Raw genomic sequence first — 22,050 nt, 5'->3', positions numbered from 1 at the left:
GAATTAGAAGTAAGTTTTTGCAACCTTGTCTAAAGACTTTTATGACCTGTATCTACATATATAAACAAACTGTTCAAATGCTTTATGACCTGAGCTGTTTTATGGTCTGAACTGTGTATGACCTGAAAACTGCCAGACCCTTTTGCCACTTATTTACCCTCCAAAGAACGGAATGTATGTCTGTTTATTTCCTTAGGAAACACATGTAAATCAGTTGTTTGTGTTTAGATTCCTCTCTCTCCTGCATCTACAGAACCAGTCTTAACTGGTTCTGAGAGACAGCCTTAGTCCTCCTATATAAGATGCTTGCATTTGAGTGTCCTGCATCTTCACTCTGAGATCCTTGTGACTCTCTGTGTTGATCCTTTCTGCAGAAAGCCCCTATTAAAATACACGTGGATAACTTTGGTGTTTCCAGCCTCTTGTATTTCCAGATTTCCATCACAATTTGGTGTCAGAAGTGGGATCGCACGACTGGACGCATCTGGACTCGGTGTCAGCGGTTGACTGATCATCTTGGAAAAATAGTTTCCAACCTTAAACCTCCCCATTAGGACGGGTGAGACGGAGGGACCGAGACCCGAGCCCGGATCGTCTCAGCGCTGCGATTTATCTGGTGAGGATCTGAGATTTCAAGTGTATTTTTATTTATTTATTTTTTTTACCAGCAGACATAGTGTTACGAAGAAGTTGGTCTAAGAGGATTGGATCCTCCAGTCGGGTGAAAGACCCCGCAAATTTTTAACCAAGGTTTAGAAGAAACCTGGAAGGTAGACTGACGAGGTACCTTTATAGAGTTGTTTCGACTGCAACCACAGAGAGGACATAATACTGAGTTGTATTTGCATTGTGTCAGGCAACTCACCAAAAGCATGCTAAATAGAGAACTTCTTTAAGGCACTATGATTCATGTTGGTCAGGATTTTTGAAAGTGTGTTAAAAAAAAAAAAAAAGAGACAAATTGAGAAATTACCAGTGACCAAGTTAGTAAAAGGAAATTACTATTGGTTATATTATATAGGGGATATTACAATATTTTGAGGATATTAGTATTACTGAGTTTCCTATTTGCTCCTTACGAAAGCGTTTTGGAGATTGATTAAAGACTTAAGGTAACTCAAACTTAACATAATTTTTTTTTAAATATGGGTAAAAGTAACAGTAAAGACAAATTTGATGATTTGGATAATGGAACTGATCTGAGTAGTCCTAATATGAACTTCATGCGAAGGAACTATGGTGACACAGCACTAAGCCAGGTACAAGTGTGGATGAAAGAATGTGGGTTTCCAGAGGGGGGGAGTTTTAGTATAAGACAGCTAAAACAACTGAAACTGAAGCTGGAGGAGAAAGAAAAAGTAAGTCAGGCCAAAAAAGGAAAACATACATTTCAGGCAGAGTGGAAGGGATATGGAATGTGGTTAGAAGAAGCGCAACGTAGGGACAAAAAACAAACATATGTGTAATGGGGTCAATCCTTAATAAAAAGCTTTAGCTAAAACAGGATAGTTTTAGCAGTGTTACTTTACCAGTTATGCTTACATATCATTGTAGATATAAAATCACAGCTCTAATTAACCTGACAGGACGGCGATGCCTATAGGATGAGGGGAGTTGGCGAAGTTTATTTAGGGACACCGTAGTCGCTCTCTCTCTCTCTCTCTCTCTCTCTGCACTGCCGGTCCTGTGAGGAAGTGTAGCGTGGGCGCAGCAGGTGTGGACGCCAATTGTTTGTTGCGAGCCCAGCGTACAGCTGTGTGTGTGTGTGTGTGTGTGTGTGCGTGCGCGCGCCCGTGTGTGTGAGAGACGGCATCAGCGTCGCCATACAGGCACGCTGTAATAATCTCAGCGTGTACACACAAACTAATGGGAACGATACTTGTAAGTAATGCGCCGCAACATTTATCCAGAGTCTATACTATTGTGTCTGTGACATTAAGTGTAATTGTCCTTTTTCTGTTTTAGTACTTGTCATCACGACAATAAGGACGGCGTGGGTCTCTGCTTTATTTAAATTAATTGAAGGTATGGCATAACGATGTGTTTTATATTGGTAAATGTTTTTAAACATTTTGATAAACTTGTTTAATAATTGTGTGACCTAATATGACATGTTTGTTTCATAGGGCTGCCTTCTGGCAGAATATTTACGGTCACTGTTTTTTCCCACATTTAGATTTCATTTAGATTATTTGGCCTTGTTTAGATTTAGTTTCTTTCTGATTAATTGGTTTGATTTCTGGTTTGTTTGTTTATTTTGTTCTTTGTTCTATGGGTAATGTGCAATATGGTTGACGGGTACTGTGCAATCCTGGTTTAATGGCTTGAATATTGGTGAGTTATTGGCTCCGTAAACTAGAGGCCCTCTTCTGTTATTTCAGTGTATAATATCGCTTGCAGTGATAATCCACTGGTGCAATCACACCAGTATTGGGATTCTTAAAGTGTGCTGTGTTTGTTTTATGCGTGATATTTTAGCTTTGTTAAATTGGGTCTGGAGCCTTTAATTTCTCTCTTTTTAATCTGTTATTTATATCAAGTATAGGCCGGTACTCCCTACATTGCACATGATCCTGTGCTGTTTGATCAGTCTTTTTAACTCCTTTGTCCAACTTGAATAAATTGTCTATTTCTGGAATCATCAGCCTCCCGTCCCGTTTATTCTGGATATATGTGGTGAACCCAATTGGCATTCAACTGTCACACTAAACTTTTGACCACTACATATGTAAGGACAGATAACCCCTCACAAGTGTCTCAGTGTTTCAAAATGCAGGATTCCGACCTCGACTCTGTCCCGCCAAGAAGACGACAACCAGACCAACCCCAAGCCCCACCACACGCGGATCTTCCACAGGCAGGAGCCCAAGCTCCACCACCTCCTCCACCATATAACATTCCAGACCCGCAGCGCCTTTCTCCACCTCACACCAGACGAGGCAGACAATACGGACCGGGACAGGATCCGGCCCACAATGTTTTGTGCCTCCCGATGGTTGAAGTGGCAGGACCGGATGGACTTGCCATTCTTGTTCACAGGCCGTGGACAACCAGTGATATCCAAGCAGCAATGAGTCACCTCCCTTCCCCATCAAATGCAGGGGGAATGAAGTTTGCAGAGGAGCTGCTTGTCTTCTGCAGAGAATTCTGCCCCACAAGCTTTGAACTGAGACGATTGCTCATGGCTAAAATGGGTAATGGATGGGCAAAAATAGCAGGAGGATATCCACAACAAGACCTTAGGATGGTACATCCAGACTGGGATGACGCCGCGAATGCCGTGTATATGAATTCCATTAATAATCTGTGTAGACGCATTGAAGCCGCATTCCCAGTGCGAATGGACATGACAAAGATTTCAGCGTGTAAGCGAGAAGAAGATGAGTCAGTTCACAACTACTTGACTCGCTTAACCGAAGCTCACAACACTCACAGTGGGTTGACTCCACCTCCTGACGTAAAAATTCACGACTCCCTTAATATGTAGTGATAGCGGCACAGGAAAATTCAAGTGTTCATTTTTGCTATCCTCATGTTGTCCAATTAATTTGATGGGAAGAGATGTAATGTGTCTTGTGGGCATTTCTCTCATTTCCACCCCAACAGAAGTCGTAGTGGTCCGAATGGCTGATCTTGATCCACCACAGATTTATACGTGCATTAAGTATAATGCTGATTCACTGCTATATGTGTATGAATGGAAGCTCTGTTCGTCTGTTGTCACATCAATCAACACAGATCTAGTGGATAAGGCACATTCAGTCACACTAGGAACAGACACCACGTATATGCATCCAGAAGATTTACACTGCACTGCACACATACACGAAGGGAAAGATTCAGGATTTGAGAAAAGATGGTTTAGAGAAAATTGTGTGAGAGAGAAGTTAACACTAAGTTGTATTTTCTGGAATGAACATAGATGTGCTGTTTCGGTAATTTTACCCAAACCAGAAAATAAGTCACCCTCTCAGTTCCTTCACAAATGTTCACAGGCTGCTTCCCTTTTTGACGTTCCTGATTCCCATCCACATGTCTCACTGTCAAAGCACAAAAATGATGAATGGCAAGATTTGGGACAGTGGATCAAAAAATGTGTCAATGCTGACGTTTGGGAAAAAACATCAGATCCTGTGGTTCAGTATAATCCATTTTTGAAAGTGTATAGAAAACGATTTACATCTGTTGTTCACACATTCAGAACTGTTCAACTGGTACCAGACACAGACACCCAATATGCACATGCATATTTACATGATACAAACAACAACAAAGCAAGCCTGAAAAAATTGCAGTTTGTAAAATTTTTAGGGCATGTGATCACAGCAGAGGGCAAATCCCTCTCCCCTAAGAGAGTATTAGCAATTCAAAATATTCCAAAACCTGTCACAAAGAAACAACTGATGTCATTCCTGGGAATGTGCTCTTATTGCAGGTTTTTTATTCCTAACTATGCTGTCCTCGAGGCGCCCCTCAGCGCAATCGCACACAGGCAAGGCTTACAAGCATATAGTAAAGTCACATGGACTGATGACGCAGAGAAAGCTTTCACTGACTTGAAACTGACCCTACAAACGACCCCGACTTTAGGACTACCGAACCCTGACCGACCTTTTACACAGGCAGTTGACGAGAAGGGGGGCTACATGACATCAGTGCTACTCCAAGAACATGGTGGCAAACAGAGACCTGTGGCATTCTTCTCAGCAAAACTTGATCCTGTTGCTGCAGGCCTGCCTACTTGTCTCAGAGCTGTAGCAGCTGCAGAGAAGGCTGTAATGGCATCCAGGGATTTAGTAGGATACTCCCCACTCACCCTGCTGGTCCCACACACTGTGTCTATGATTTTGTTAGAACAAAAGACATCTCATTTGTCTGCTGCACGGTGGCTTCGATATCATGCTATTCTGTTGGAAATGCCTAACATCACTGTGAAAAGATGTAATGTTCTTAACCCGGCTACACTTCTTCCAACAGAAGGAGATGGTGAACAACACAACTGTGTTGTTAGTAACGATAACTGAAGTTTGTTCCCCCAGACCAGATTTACAGGAAACACCTTTGAAGAATCCAGACTTTGTGGATGGATCATCGTCTCGCAATTCAGACACGGGAGCAAATCAAGTTGGTTTCTCTGTGGTAACAGCACATGATACATTGATTGCACGACCTCTCCCTGCTTCTCTGTCTGCACAAGCAGCAGAGCTCACTGCTCTCATTGAAGCATGCAAATTGGCTAAGGGGAAAAGGGTTAATATCTACACTGACAGTAGATATGCATTTGGTGTAGTACATGATTTTAACAACCCACACGGCAGTGAAGGTCGCTGAAAGGACAACGTGGATTCATGCCAGTCACTGCAAGAGAGTCCCAGAACCAGACCATCCACCTGCTGCACCCACACTGAATATTTAAAACATAGGATCAGTGAAGAGGGTGCAGCGTTGACCAGCACAGCTGTTGGTAAGAGTTGCTTCGGGGAATCACATAATACACATACCACCGAGAAGACGACGATGACACACCGACCTCCGTGGCATCCCTTCAGTCAGCTGGGCCTGAGTGGCAGTAGAGGAACTGTTCTTTTATTGATGACTGTAATATTTGTTGTTCCTATTATTTGGCTCATGTTCTGTAATCTTGATAATGACAAGCTCACCACTAATGTTAAGAAAAGATAATTGTTTGTAAGGACCCCCTGGGAACCTTGGAGCTGGACTGATGATGACAGTGATCTCCCACTGACTGATAACTCTTGGTACGGATTTCTTCTTTGGACCGTTCAAGCCAATCTCCCAGGCCAGTCTGTTTTGTTGGGTTTCAGGCATCCTGTGCGATATGATGATTTGTTTTCCTTAGCAGCTACAGAGAGTGTTTGCTCGTATGAACATGCCACACTTCTATTCGCACGTATGGCTTCCCGACACTGCACCTATACACTCACACTTTGGTTGACTACTGTAGCCTCCATGGGCTTTATGGGGAATGCCAGCTGCGTCTCTTTAGTTTGTTCCGCGAAATCCACCTTTTTTAAAGATAAGCCAGTAAATGTATCCGCATACCCGATGACACACCAATTAGATCTACGGTCACGACATTACAAGATGTGTTATTGCCAAGTTTCTACAGGCCAATCCCTAGGAAATGCTTCTTGTGACATTTATTTGTATGATAAAGGTGTCTCCTCAAATGGAAGGGTAATCAATTACAACGGTAGCTCCATGCTCACTAATTTTGCATGGCAATGTGGGAAAGGCTCACTATATCCTTATCTGCCTAAATATTGGTCAGGTTGTTGTGCCCTAGTGAATATCTCAATCTCCAATATTATTGTTATGGCCACAAAAACCTCCAATTCTAGATTTAAACGTGACATGGCACAATTTACCACGATAGAGTCATATCATTGGCGAATTTCCCTTGGCGAGAAGTGGGGAATCGGCCTTTTACCATGGTATGGTGTCACATTTTTAGCTGACCATATAGACAACATGACTTATTCTTTATCCATGTTCGCAAACGAAACAATTAGGGGTTTCAAGTATCTTTCTTCAAATGACAAATCACATCGTCTAACACTCTTGAAGCATGAAATGGCACTTGATTATATTCTGGCCAAAACAGGTGGCCTTTGTGCCACTCTAAATTTTACTAAAGATGCTTGTGTAACGTTGATCCCTGATAATTCTGACAACCTCACCTCTATAATCGATTCACTAGAGAAGATTAGAGATGCCAAAAAAGCCTTGAAATGCTAGTTGTTATCTTCAAATAGTACTAAATTTTACTTAGAAAACTAAAAGTAGTGTTGAAACTACATGTAAGTGTCAGTGTGCTATTTAAATATTGCCATTCGATGCATAATTGATTATTAATGACGGTGACAGCCCTCTTGATTTCCTCTTTCGGTGGTCTGGAGGAAGTGTCTGCGGCTCCTCAGACATACAGTGCCTTGCATAAGTATTCACCCCCCTTGGACTTTTCTACATTTTGTCATGGTATAACCACAGATTAAAATTTATTTCATTGGGAATTTATGTAATGTACCAACACAAAATAGTCCATCATTTGGAAGTTGGGGGAAATATTACATGGTTTTCAAAATTATTTACAAATAAAAATCTGAAAAGTTTTGAGTGTATATGTATTCACCCCCTTTACTGTGAAACCCCTAACAAAGATCTGGTGCGACCAATTGACTTCACAAGTCACATTTGCAAGTCACATAATTAGTAAATAGGGTTAAAATGTCTGCAATTTAATCTCAGTGTAAATCAGTGGTTCTCAAACTTTTTCTGTCATGCCCCACTTTGGAGCTAGAATATTTTTCATGCCCCACCCGCTCCCCTGCCCCAACAAAATGATGACAAATGGGCCAAGTTTAACATGTGTATTTACATAACATACACATGAACATTAAATTCACATTACTTTAGGGAATTTCTGATGTGCAAATAAAAACCCTTTTTCAAACAACTTTTTGTGACATTTGTCGCTTTTTTCAAAAAATAGTGCAATAACTTTGCTTAAATTCAACTTAATTGAAGTACTTTTGGTGACATTTATCACTACATTCCTCCATCAGTCTGTACTTTTTCAAAAATAGGGAAAAAATAAATTCAATTATAATCACTTTGTTACAAAGATGATAAAGCTCAACCAAAAAGAACACATGCATGTGACTGGGGTGTAATGTTTCTAAGTGTCTTCTTAATTTTTTGGGTCTCATAGAGTTTTCAGACCTAAAATACACACTGGTCTCTCCTCATGTCCTCCTTCATTCACTGTGAACCCAATAGCAAGATAGGCTTCATCGTACTTTCTTTTCAACTTGGTTTTTGATCACTGTATCTTGTTTGTCCATGACCGGCTGCTTCACGTGAACGAGCTCTGATCTCACTGTGTGTGTCTCTGAGCAAGTGAGTGGGGGCGGAGCCCCGGGACCTGTGTGGGTCCAGACAGTGCGCTGTCTGGGAGAAAGAACGATTTGTTTTACTGTTCCACCGCTAAAGAGATGAGGTCATCAAAACATTAGTTCGGCTCTAACATTAGTTATGCCTCACATTTCCCCCTTCCCAATCACTGGTGTAAATACATCTGTTTTTGTGAAGGCCTCAGTGTTTGTTAGAGATCATTACTGAACAAACAGCATCATGAAGACCAAAGAGCTCAGGGATAAAGTCAGGGATAAAGTTGTGGAGAAGTATGAAGCAGGGTTAGGTTAAAAAGCAATATCCCAAGCTTTGAACATCTCACGGAGCACCATAAAATCCATCATCAGAAAATGGAAAGAATATGGCACAACCGCAAACCTATCAAGACAAGGCCTTCCACCAACACTGAGAAGCCGGACAAGGAGAAAATTAATCAGAGGAGCAACCAAGAGGCCCATGGTAACTCTGGAGGAGCTGCAAAGATCCACAGCTGAGGTGGGAGAATCTGTCCACAGGACAACTATTAGTCGTGTACTGCACAAATCTGGCCTTTATGGAAGAGTGGCAAGAAGAAAGCCGTTGTTGAAAGTGAACCATAAGAAATCCCGTTTGGAGTTTGCCACAAGCCATGTGGGAGACACAGCAAACATGTGGAAGAAGGTGCTCTGGTCAGATGAGACCAAGATTGAACTTTTTGGCCTCAATGCAAAACGCTATGTGTGGCGGAACCCCAACACTGCCCATTACCCTGAGCACACCATCCCAACAGTGAAACATGGGGGTGGTAGCATCATGCTGTGGGGATGCTTCTCTTCAGCAGGTACAGGGAAACTGGTCAGAATTGAGGGAAAGATGGATGGAGACAAATACAGGGCAATCCTTAAAGAAAATCTGATGCAGTCTGCAAAAGACTTGAGACTGGGGCGGAGGTTCATCTTCCAGCAGGATAATGACCCTAAACATACAACCAGATCTACAATGGAATGGTTTAGATCAGAGGTCTTCAACAGGGGGGTCACGACATTTTTGGTTGATTAGACAATTTTTTCCATTTTTTTAATTTTTAATTTTTTTCCCCACAAATTTAAATGTCTTTAGATACACATTAACATGAATCCAACATATTGTAGCGAACGGATAAATGGAGGCAAAAGATGTTATCTTTCAGTCAGCAATGCACACACTGCAGCTCCGATACCTTGCACATAATAAAAACATGAATATATGAACCTGTGTATTATTTGAATAGCTTAGTATTGAATGCACAATAACAGGGTAGCTATGTTTATACATGGCACTAGGCCCAGTTTAATATAAAACACAATTTTATACAATATATATAGTAGGGGGTCCCTGCTCCATCTCTCCATCAGTTTGGTCCTTGGCCTGAAAAACGTTGAAGACCCCTGGTTTAGATCAAAGCATGGTAATGTCTTAAAATGGCCCAGTCAAAGCCCAGACCTAAATCCAATTGGGAATCTATGGCAAGACTTGAAAATTGCTGTTCACAGACGGTCTCCATCCAATCTGACTGAGCTTCAGCTTTTTTGCCAAGAAGAATGGACAAACATTCCCAGATGTGCAAAGCTCGTAGAGACCTACCACAAAAGACTTGCAGCTGTAATTGCAGGTTTCTCTCTTCCTGGCATTATAGTTTCTCTTGTGTCATTGTCCTGGTTCATTACACTTCGCCATCAATTACTGATACGCAACACACCCAACTGATGTTACTAATTAAAATCCAAAAAGTCCCTGGGGTCTGTGGATGATCAATCGAAAATAATTGTTTTTCTTGTTCACAGGATGATGAATATTTTATGACCTATTGATACGAGGATGGTGAAGTGCAGGCTACCGATGAGGTGATGAAGATTGTCGTCAACAGAGGTGCCCTAATGTCTGACACAGCCAAGGAGAGTGATCGAGGGAACACAAGTCCTGCAAGACCTAAATGTACCAAGAGCATGTGCCTTGCTAATGGGGCTGAGATACAGTACGCGCTCCACCTCAGCTATCCAAAAGAACTGATCAAAACATTTAAGGTATTTCAAAAGATATTCCTTGGACTAGATCAGGGGTCGGTAACCTTTACTATCAAAAGAGGCATTTTGCCCCCTCTTCCACCAATGACAATTTGTCTGTAGCCGCAAAGAATATTTGATAACACAGCTTATAAAGTTTTATATATAGTTATAGTCAGTGTTGTGCCAGTTCACACCTAAAACAAACTAGTTCAGAGTTAAGTTCATGCAGATTAAAATGAACTAGTTCACATTAATTTGTTCCATTTTTTATTGGGATGATTTAGGTGACAATACGGTCATGTGTTTGGTTCTGAATCGATGGTGTCGGACCATGTCTGCGTGTCGCTCCGGTCATTTTAACACTGAGTCCTGACTGTTAGCGTCACGTCTGGTGTTGTACTGAGCACAAAATGTTGACGAGTCATCGTGATCATGATGTTTAAATGCTGTCTCATGAGCTCTAGAGTGAATCAACTTCAACTGTGATCAACGAGCTATTCACTGATCCCACAGATTCCCAATGACTCAGACTTTGTCGGGGTCAAGATCTGAATGTGTGTGTGTGTGTGTGTGTGTGTGTGTGTGTGTGTGTGTGTGTGTGTGTGTGTGTGTGTGTGTGTGTGTGTGTGTGTGTGTGTGTGTGTGTGTGTGTGTGTGTGACAGACTGCAGCTGACACAATCCACCTATGTGTCAGTTGTGGAGAAATGAAAACAAATGTTTCTTCCTGATACATTCATTTATAAGAGTAAATTATTGAGTCAGTTTTTCATGCTTTTTATGATTGTAAAAGACTCTGTTACCTTTTTAATACACTTCAGAATGTTTTTAAACAGTTTGATGAGCCATGGAGTAAGAGTGCCTTCATCCTAGGAGTTGGATATAAAAAATCCAAAGCTTGCAAGTGGAAATTATTAAACTGGATAGTAGGAGAAGCCAAACTTGCTGTTTTTATCTCGTTGCTGAAGGCTAGAGTCTGGGTAGATTTTAGATTTTTTAAAGAAATGAAGAACATGGATGGTTTCATCAAACAGTGGTGTTTTAATGACGTAATATGTTGTGTGATTGACAATGTTTTAATACTTAATATTATTTTCTAGGTAGGTGTTAATATTGCTCTGAACTGTACTGTACATATCCACTTATTGTCAGGGAAATATTGACAGTAGTTTTGTATACATTTTGAAAATAAAGGTTTTAAATATCAAAAATCTCTCTCTCTCTCTCTCTCTCTCTCTCTCTCTCTCTCTCTCGCTCAGCTCCTGAGCTCCTCCTTTTTCTCTGTCAAGGATAAACCATGGACTCTGCATACAGTGCATCCGGAAAGTATTCACAGCGCTTCACTTTTTCCACATTTTGTTATGTTACAGCCTTATTCCAAAATGGTTTAAATTAATTTTTTTCCTCAAAATTCTACACACAATAACCCATAATGATAACGTGAAAAGTGTTTTTGGGAAGTTTTTGCTAATTTATAAAAAATTAAAAACGAAAAAACCACATGTACATAAGTATTCACAGCCTTTGCCATGACACTCAAAATTGAGCTCAGGTGCATCCTGTATCCACTGATCATCCTTGAGATGTGTCTACAACTTGATTGGACTCCACCTCTGGTAAATTCAGTTGAATGGACATGATTAGGAAAGGCACACACCTGTCTATATAAGGTGCCACAGTTGACAGTGCATGTCAGAGCACAAACCAAGCCATGAAGTCCAAGGAATTGTCTGTAGACCTCCGAGACAGGATCGTATCGAGGCACAGATCTGGGGAAGGGTACAGAAAAATGTCTGCAGCATTGAAGGTCCCAATGAGCACAGTGGCCTCCATCATCCGTCAATGCAAGACGTTTGGAACCACCAGGACTCTTCCTAGAGCTGGCCACCTGGCCAAACTGAGCGAGGGCCTTAGCCAGGGAGGTGACCAAGAACCCGATGGTCACTCTGACAGAGCTCCAGCGTTGCACTGTGAAGAGAGGAGAACCTTCCAGAAGGACAACCATCTCTGCAGTACTCCACCAATCAGGCCTGTATGGTAGAGTGGCCAGACGGAAGCCACTCCTGCAAACATTTTAAACAAACTTCTTTCACTTTGTCATTATGGGGTATTGTGTGTAGAATTTTGAGGAAAAAAATGAGGGGGGAGCGCGAGGATGAAGGAGATGAGTTGTGAAGACATGGAGACCTGTTGATGCTCAGGGTGTGTGTGTTTGTGCCACTGCCAGCCTGACCTCCAGCCTGAATCGCCTTGTAAAGTGTCTTAAAATCTGTTGTTAGTGTACCAGCCCGGTTTGGGAGGGGTGGATAGCATTTTTGTTTAACCCATGTTTTCTCCTGTTTTTGGATGAGGAGTTAGGTTAGTAGCATGTCCTTTTGTCTCTTTAATTTGAGTAGGGAAGTTTAGGTTGTTCGCCTTGAGGTTGTTTTTGTTGTTGTTTTGCTGTTAGCCCACCCTGAAGCAAAAATAATTAATAAACCTAAACGGGCTGTAAATTTGCTGAGAAAAGGGGAGACTCATGTATCATGTTGCGACCCTCAACAAGAGTAAGGAAAAACTACTAAAAAACCCTTTTAACAGGGTAAAAAGAAGGTAGAAACCTCAGAGAGAGCCACATGTGAGGATCCCTCTCCCAGGACGGACAGAAGTGCAATATATGTCAAGTGTAAAGGAGAACATCATCAAGATAAAGGTTTTAGCAGCATTAATAAGGGTAAACATTTTGAAGCATAATTGAAGGTCAATGAATTGATGGACTATTGTCAGTAATGGTCGAGTATCTGAGGAGAAATACTATATATCAGGCAGTCCTGCTGCAATCATAGTCTATGGTCAGCAGCCAGCAAGATCATGATCCACCATCAAGATCGGATGCCACTATAGTCCACAGTCATTGTCCACTGCCGCCATTAGGATCCATCATCAGCTGCCACCTCGATCGCGGTCCACCACCATTATCAGATGCCAACACGATAAAGGATCTGCCATTATTATCACGATCAGCCAGCACGATACAGAATCCGCTATACTGGATCCACCATTACAATCTCTGATACGCGATCCACAGATCATAATCCACGATGTGGCCACAGCTGGGGCCCTGGATCTGCGGACGATAAGGCAAAGGGACTCCGGGGAAGAAGTCAAGTCAGTAACATGTATTGATGAGATATGAATTTCTTTGATATGATAACGATTGAGAAGAGGAAGGAGAAGCTGGAAAGAGAAGCTCCGAGTGTCATGTGTCCCCCGACCTTCTAGACCTATAGCAGCATAAGTAAGAGCAGGTCTAAGACAAGCCTGTACCAGCTCTAACTATAAGCTTTATCAAAAAGGAAGGTTTTAAGCCTACTCTTAAACGTACAGATGGTGTCTGCCTCCTGAACTGAAAGTGGGAGATGATTCCACAGGAGAGGGGTTTGATAGCTGAAAGCTCTGGCTCCTACTCTACTTTTAGAGACTTTAGGGATGACAAGTAAGCCTGAATTCTGGGAGCGCAGTGCTCTAGTGGGTTGATAAGGTACTATCAGCTCTTTGAGGTATAATGGTGCCATATTATTAAGGGCCTTGAAGGTGAGGAGGAGAATTTTAAATTCTATTCTAGATTTAACCGGAAGCCAGTGTATCGAAGCTAATACTGGAGAAATGTGGTCTCTTTTCTTTGTTCTTGTCAGGACACGTGCTGCAGCGTTTTGGACAAGCTGCAGAGTCTTTAACGACTTACTGCTGGAGCCTGATAATAAGGAATTACAATAATCAAGTCTGGATGTAACAAAGGCGTGGACGAGTTTTTCTGCATCTTTTTGAGCAAGGACATGTCTGATGTGATGTGCTGTTATCTACTGTGCCTGTGGTGTGGATATCTCTCCCTCTCTCTCTCTCTCTCTCTCTCTCTGCTGTGATGCTTGTGTGTGGTGTGTTTCAGGTGTGTCTGGCTCGATGTCTAACTGAGTGGATGAGTGACTGAGTGTTTGGGTTTGTTTCCAGGGAGCTGATTGGTTCCAGCCTCCAAGCTTGCAGGATAAGAGGACAGCTTCCCCCAACTCCTCCGGTCTCTTCTTTTGCCACTGCCAGCCAGACCTCCAGCCTGAATCACCTTGTAAAGTTTTGGGAGGGGTGGATAGCATTTTTGTTTAACCCATGTTTTCTCCTGTTTTTGGATGAGGAGTTAGGTTAGTAGCATGTCCTTTTGTCTCTTTAATTTGAGTAGGGAAGTTTAGGTTGTTCGCCTTAAGGTTGTTTTTGTTGTTGTTTTGCTGTTAGCCTACCCTGAAGCAAAAATAATTAATAAACCTAAATGGGCTGTAAATTTGCTGAGAAAAGGGAAGACTCATGTATCATGTTGCGACTGGTTTTTCTCCTGGGTGGGGTCGTAACAGCATGCACAATCTTGTTTGTTGTGTGTGGTTAATTTAATAAGTACACAAAAGAACACAGTACATCTGAAGAAACTATACATTAGAACAGTAACGGATACGGGCAGCCACCGGTAACCAGTGAAGCATGTACCACCGCATGATCCCACAGATTACCAATGACTCACAGATGCAGATGTTTTCTCTCACTCCTGGTGTTTCACATGATGGCCTGATAACTGCAGCTGACACAATCCACCTCTGCTTCTGGTTTGGAGAAATGAAAACAAACACACACACAGCCTCATGTGAGTCACTTGCCAAAATGATCAACCCTTTATAACAGTGCTTCTTTGTTCTGCCCACAGGGTTTGTATCTCTCCTATACAATATATAGACAAAATTAAACAGACCCTGAATCTAAATGTTTCTTCCTGATATATTCATTTATAAGAGTAAATTATTGTGTCTGTAATGCTCCCGCAGGGCCCTATGATAATCATTTCTATCAATTTCTTTGGCAAGTTATTCCAAAATAAACATTTGTTTTTCTCACTTTTTCTCTTTCTCTTTTTTACACTCATCAGAACGCCAACATTATTAAACCTATACTTCCCAGAATATCCCTACTCCTGGGCAGTCCCGAAACAAACGTGTCAGAGATCCTTTTCTAGCACAGCCATGCCAACATAAGTGCTGCATGTTAGGGTTCATTTTGTTCAGCTTCTGTATATGTTTAGCATAAAATCTTTAATTGTATTTGACACATTTTGAGGAATAATTTGTGCTACTCATGGTCTCCCATTGTTATAGGAATAGGTGTCCCCAGGTCTTGTTACCATTGGGATTTTATTATATTCATGTCATTGCAGAGGGAGAGAAATGAAAGTTTCACAAAGTTTGGATACTGTAAATCAAAATACTTTTTTAATTGACCTGAGAATACTGTCAACAAAAAAAATCAAATCTGAATCTATAGACCATTTTTCTTGCTGTTTTAATGTATGCCTCTTTAAGCCCTTGCTCTTTTATCTTATTTTTTAATTATCTTCTCTTATCTATTATATACATATATTATACACACAAAACCCTATTTAACCCTAATCAGATTTTTCTACATAAACAGGATTACTATATGTTTCCTGAATAGTTTGTTTACATCCTTAACATATTCCTGTATGTTTTGTTCTGAGTTATGGTTCAATAAAAGTCTAAGGATAAAACCTACAAAATCCTTTCCTATATTACAACAACAGTTTTTACAGCTGAAAACTAAAACTACACTGTAAAGTGAGCATGTGCACATGCATCCGGTAGGATCTGAAGTTCTTCAAGCTGTAGGAGCTCTCTTCTGCCCTCCTAGCTAATTGGACCGTGACAAGAATTGAGCAATTCTGTGGAATGCATCTTTAACTGAGCTGGGTGTCAGCTCCCTCTGTTGTTTCTGACTAAGCATTGAAACGACCCTGAGGTCGTGTGAAATGTTCTATATATCGCTGATCAGTCAATCAATCAATCAAATTTTATTTGTATAGCCCATATTCACAAATCACAGTTTGTCTCATAGGGCTTCAACAGGGTGTGACATCCTCTGCCCTTAACCCTCAACAAGAGTAAGGAAAAACTACTAAAAAACCCTTTTAACAGGGTAAAAAGAACGTAGAAACCTCAGAGAGAGCCACATGTGAGGATCCCTCTCCCAGGACAGACAGAAGTGCAATATATGTCAAGTGTAAAGGAGAACATCATAAAGATAAAGGTTTTAGCAGCATTGATAAGGGTAAACATTTAAGCATAACTGAAGGTCAATGAATTGATGGACTATTGTCAGTAATGGTCGAGTATCTGAGGAGAAATACTATATATCAGGCAGTCCTGCTGCAATCATAGTCTATGGTCAGCAGCCAGCAAGATCATGATCCACCATCAAGATCGGATGCCACTATAGTCCACAGTCATTGTCCACTGCCGCCATTAGGATCCATCATCAGCTGCCACCTCGATCGCGGTCCACCACCATTATCAGATGCCAACACGATAAAGGATCTGCCATTATTATCACGATCAGCCAGCACGATACAGAATCCGCTATACTGGATCCACCATTACAATCTCTGATACGCGATCCACAGATCATAATCCACGATGTGGCCACAGCTGGGGCCCTGGATCTGCGGACGATAAGGCAAAGGGACTCCGGGGAAGAAGTCAAGTCAGTGACATGTATTGATGAGATATGAATTTCTTTGATATGATAACGATTGAGAAGAAGAAGGAGAAGCTGGAAAGAGAAGCTCCGAGTGTCATGTGTCCCCCGACCTTCTAGACCTATAGCAGCATAAGTAAGAGCAGGTCTAAGACAAGCCTGTACCAGCTCTAACTATAAGCTTTATCAAAAAGGAAGGTTTTAAGCCTACTCTTAAACGTACAGATGGTGTCTGCCTCCTGAACTGAAAGTGGGAGATGATTCCACAGGAGAGGGGTTTGATAGCTGAAAGCTCTGGCTCCTACTCTACTTTTAGAGACTTTAGGGATGACAAGTAAGCCTGAATTCTGGGAGCGCAGTGCTCTAGTGGGTTGATAAGGTACTATCAGCTCTTTGAGGTATAATGGTGCCATATTATTAAGGGCCTTGAAGGTGAGGAGGAGAATTTTAAATTCTATTCTAGATTTAACCGGAAGCCAGTGTATCGAAGCTAATACTGGAGAAATGTGGTCTCTTTTCTTTGTTCTTGTCAGGACACGTGCTGCAGCGTTTTGGACAAGCTGCAGAGTCTTTAACGACTTACTGCTGGAGCCTGATAATAAGGAATTACAATAATCAAGTCTGGATGTAACAAAGGCGTGGACGAGTTTTTCTGCATCTTTTTGAGCAAGGACATGTCTGATGTGATGTGCTGTTATCTACTGTGCCTGTGGTGTGGATATCTCTCCCTCTCTCTCTCTCTCTCTCTCTCTGCTGTGATGCTTGTGTGTGGTGTGTTTCAGGTGTATCTGGCTCGATGTCTAACTGAGTGGATGAGTGACTGAGTGTTTGCCACTGCCAGCCAGACCTCAGCCTGAATCAACTTGTAAAGTTTTGGGAGGGGTGGATAGCATTTTGTTTAACCCATGTTTTCTCCTGTTTTTGGATGAGGAGTTAGGTTAGTAGCATGTCCTTTTGTCTCTTTAATTTGAGTAGGGAAGTTTAGGTTGTTCGCCTTAAGGTTGTTTTTGTTGTTGTTTTGCTGTTAGCCTACCCTGAAGCAAAATAATTAATAAACCTAAATGGGCTGTAAATTTGCTGAGAAAGGGAGACTGTGTATCATGTTGCGACTGGTTTTTCTCCTGGGTGGGATTAACAGCATGCACAATCTTGTTTGTTGTGTGTGGTTAATTTAATAAGTACACAAAAGAACACAGTACATCTGAAGAAACTATACATTAGAACAGTAACGGATACGGGCAGCCACCGGTAACCAGTGAAGCATGTACCACCGCATGATCCCACAGATTACCAATGACTCACAGATGCAGATGTTTTCTCTCACTCCTGGTGTTTCACATGATGGCCTGATAACTGCAGCTGACACAATCCACCTCTGCTTCATGTTTGGAGAATACAATAAAACAATAAGTGCATTCAACCATGAGGGTACAAACCCTGAACAACTATAATCAAGAAAGTACAATTTCTTCAAGAACGCCAAACTACAAAGTGCTATAAGTAAGTGCCATTTAAGTGCTACTAAATTGTTAGTTTAAACTTGTATTCAAGGTATAGTCTGAAGAGGTGTGTTTTTAGTTTACTAATGTTTTGAAACGGATACGGGCAGCCACCGGTAACCAGTGAAGGGAGCGGAGGAGGGGAGTAGTGTGAGTGAATTTAGGTTGGTTAAAGACCAGTCGAGCTGTTGCATTCTGGATGAGCTGCAGAGGTCGGATGGCACTAGCAGGTAGACCTGCCAGGAGGGAGTTACAATAGTCTAGGCGTGAGATGACCAGGGCCTGGACCAGAACCTGCGCCGCCTTCTGAGTGAGAAGGGGACGTATTCTCCTGATGTGCAACATGAATCTATGTTGCAGTAATGTTGGCAGTCAGGGAGAGTTGACAGTCGAGTCAGGTTCCCAGCAGTCTGGGTGGGAGAGCAGTTCCCTGGAAGGAAATGTAGTTCCGTCTTGTCAAGGTTGTGTTTCAGTATGATTCTTTTTTCCTTTTTTTTGTAATATGAAAACCTGTTTTGTGTTCGTTCAGTATGTTTGTATGATTGAACAATAACTTTGTCTTCATGTAATAAACATAACAAATACAACTGCAACTGAGTCTTTTTTACAGCTTAAATTTAACTAAATAAACTGAACGATCAGAATCTACCCACTCTTTTCTCCGGTAGGTGGCGATAAAGCTTACATACGCTGATTACTCATCCGCCAGACCGAAGAAGAAGACGTAGGAAAGGAAGCCAGGCTACATGCTAATGCTAATGCTGCTAACAGGAGGAGAGAAGAGGTGAGAAATCAAACCGCAGTAAAACAACAGTGAATTGTTTATAAGGAGAAAAGTATTGTGAACAAAGTCGTGTAATGTCGTCGCACCGTGTTGGGTTGTGTCACGTTTTATCAGTGACACGAACACTTTCAATCTGACGCTGTTCAAAAGTGTTCATCTCTGTAATGCTCGTAAATATTGTCGTGAAACTTATTTATTTTTGTACTTTTATTATCTAATGAGTGTGTTTACATCTGCGAGCTCTGCCACTTACAGTTTTATATACATGTCTTCAGATTCTTTTGTCAACAGTTCAACACTGGATATTACATTAATATTATATATTATCATAATCTAGCTCTATAAATCACAAATTACAAGAAGCAACAGCTCTTTGCTGCAACACCTCATCCATCATTGCAGAGTGAATTTTGATTGTTGTTGTTCACCTGCTCCGGTTTGGCTATTTGTGGACATTCAAATTTAAGTTCAAAATCTAGAAATGATAAGAAAAGATCAGTGGAATGATCAATTTTGAATTTTGAATTGAATTTCTCTCCATCTTGTCTTATGTAATCTAAATTAAACTCTTAGTCATAAGGCTGGGCAATAAAACAATATCAATAATTATGGCAATATAATTCATTTATATAAATATCACCAAATTTCAATATATATAGATATAATTCCGGTGCATTGTGTAAACTCTGTGAGGGGGTATAACACACAATTGATTACCTCAGATTTGTAAAGTGTTTATAATTCTCCGCTTATAAAGAAGAGTTTAAAACCACAATCTTGGCTCAGGAGCAAAAATCAGACTTAAAAGAAATAATAATGTGACATAGGGCCACAGCAATTAATCGATTAGTAACCAACCACTAAATTTCTTTCAACTATTATGATAATCGATTAATCTGAGTGTTTTTTTATATAAAAATGTCAAAACTCTATGAGTTCACCTTTTTAAATGTGAGTATTTTTAATGACATTAAAGTGACTATATTTGGTTTGTGGACCAAACAAGACTTCTGAGGAGACCATCATGGGACTTGGGAAACAGACATTTCACCATTTTGACTTAATCTGGTAATATTTAAGATGTGATTAAGAAGATCTGACTTTACTTTATTAATCCCTGTGAATGCAAAGTTTAGCCCATGCACTACATCAGTGTGTACACTCAGTTGACTCAGGATCTTTTCAACCGAAGGTATTTTTTCTTTCCAGTGGGGTTTATTGTCTGGTTGGTGTTTAATGAATTTTCTTTTCTTGTAACAGGTGCTGGTAAAAAGATTCAACATGGATACTGCGATTCCAGTGCCTGTGCTCCGTCTGCCCAAAGGACCAGACCCCAACAGCCGCGGATTTTACCCCAATTCCCCCCGTTTCATTGCTCTGTGTCGCCCCTCAATCTCCACCTCAGCTGCTTCAGAGACAGACCCCGAGCAGCTGCAGAGAGAGCAGCACGCACGGTCTGTGCTGCGGGAGAGCTTCCTCCGGTGTCTGCTCTCCATGACCAACAAGAAGGTTCAGTTTCACATGCATGAGAAGGTGAAGGTGGAGGCCACGTTTGGAGCATCGGACATCGACGTGCTGAACTTCCAGGTGTCGGGCTTGCACACGCCCATCGGGGTGCAGAAAGAGGCGCTGATCAGGTGTCAGGATGTGATTTCATTTAGTTTTGATGCATGAACACCTGAGGATTCTTTCTGTTTAAATATAACATGTTTTGTATGAAAAGGTTCTCATTTGTTGTTGTAAATAGGATCTATTTTCATAGTGAGATACTTCACATATTTGTTCTTGCTGCACAGAGTTGTTGAATATTGCTATTTTAGTCCTGTCTGTATTGTTCATTAGATCATACTGATGATGTGTGTGTAGCAAAGATCCTACACTAACAAACAGTCCCCCTTTGTCACCACAAGAGGGAGTCCTATCCCTTTGTTTCAATGTAAATGTCAACACCTGACATGAGCGAAAGCTTGCTCTAGCTTTAGGTGATGTTTTTGACAGTTAATGTTGGATGATTTAAAAAGAGATGATATTTTGCTACGGTTTACATGTGCTTTCAGAAAGTTAAATATCCCTGTAATGCACCTGATGCTTGAGCAGTTCCAGACATCCTGTTTATTTGTAAAACAATCTACTATTAAGCCAGAAAGATGGTGAACTCACTGGTAATGCTGCCTTGAGAAACAAGAAATTAAACAATCAAAGCACAAACATCACACAATATCGACGGTTGCATCACAACAGTGAGTGTCTCCTGTTTCTACCGCTACCCCCTGACACCTCTAGATCATCATCACCTCTGTCTTCCTAAGGTGAGATGATTTATTACTGTTCCAGTTTATCTTGTAACATTGAATTGTTTAACTGAGACAAATTAAATGTTGCACTTGAGATTTTTTATTTTGGTTTTTTTTCAAAATAAAGTTAAATGTCCAGTGTGTACAGTTTAGGTGAAAGGGATTTATTGGAATGAAATTGAATATAAAATAATCCTAGTAATGTTTTCTCTAGTATGTCATCTAAATTGTAAAAAACAAAAAGGGTTATTTGGGAAAAATTGTTTTCTTTACCCTAGAATGGGCCCTATATATCTAAATACTTTATATTTACATCCGGAGTGGGTCCTCTCTACAGAGGCCGCCATGTTTTTTTACAGTAGCCCAGACTGGACAAACTAAACACCTTTTGAGTTTTTGTAACAACTGAAGGTGACCACAGGTTCTCTATCATGTTTTGAAGGTGAGGGTGAGGTGAGGGCTATTCAGCTGCAACATGCAACTTCACCACTAGATGTCACTAAATTCTACAAACTGAACCTTTAAGTACTTTTGTATACTAATATACTAGAGTGGTTCTTTACATTAAAGATGAATGATTGATTTAAGACTGATGTCGCTCCATTTTAACTGATCTGTTTAATCATAATATCCATCAAAACTATAATGTTTTTAAAAAATATATAAAAAGGACAATTTTATTACCACTGCAAAGTCGGTTTTCTTTTCTTGCGTGCTCCCCAAATAGTAACTGTTATTGAGTAGTCAAAAGTAAATTACCGCTGTAGTTCTTGTACATCATCAGAGGTTCACATTAGAACTGCAGTTGTTTACGAGACCATAATAATCAATTTGTAAATGGATAGAATTTTATCAATTGGCATTTTTGCGTAGTTAAAAAGTAACAAAAATATGAATCTAAGTACCTTTGTCCAAAAAATGTACACGTTCAAGTATTATAAGTTAAAATCTCACA

General features: G+C 40.8%; 1 protein-coding gene across 1 annotated transcript; it reads left to right on the top strand.

Annotated features, from left to right (window-relative positions):
• Window positions 1-18,695: 18,695 nt before the first annotated feature.
• Window positions 18,696-21,238, top strand: gemin7 (gem (nuclear organelle) associated protein 7). The gene is made up of 2 exons (XM_035155516.2): window positions 18,696-18,801; window positions 20,062-21,238. Exon 2 carries the CDS (start codon window positions 20,083-20,085, stop codon window positions 20,473-20,475), a length of 393 nt encoding a protein of 130 aa, XP_035011407.1. The 5' UTR covers window positions 18,696-18,801; window positions 20,062-20,082; the 3' UTR covers window positions 20,476-21,238.
• Window positions 21,239-22,050: the final 812 nt, after the last annotated feature.

This window comes from Hippoglossus stenolepis, chromosome 4, assembly GCF_022539355.2.
Source record: "Hippoglossus stenolepis isolate QCI-W04-F060 chromosome 4, HSTE1.2, whole genome shotgun sequence".
Taxonomy (NCBI): domain Eukaryota; kingdom Metazoa; phylum Chordata; class Actinopteri; order Pleuronectiformes; family Pleuronectidae; genus Hippoglossus; species Hippoglossus stenolepis.
This window is presented reverse-complemented; position numbering and strand designations above follow the sequence as displayed.

Bases quoted from the DNA above. Each gene is read 5' to 3' on its own strand.
- gemin7 (XM_035155516.2), top strand. From the start codon at position 20,083: ATGGATACTGCGATTCCAGTGCCTGTGCTCCGTCTGCCCAAAGGACCA.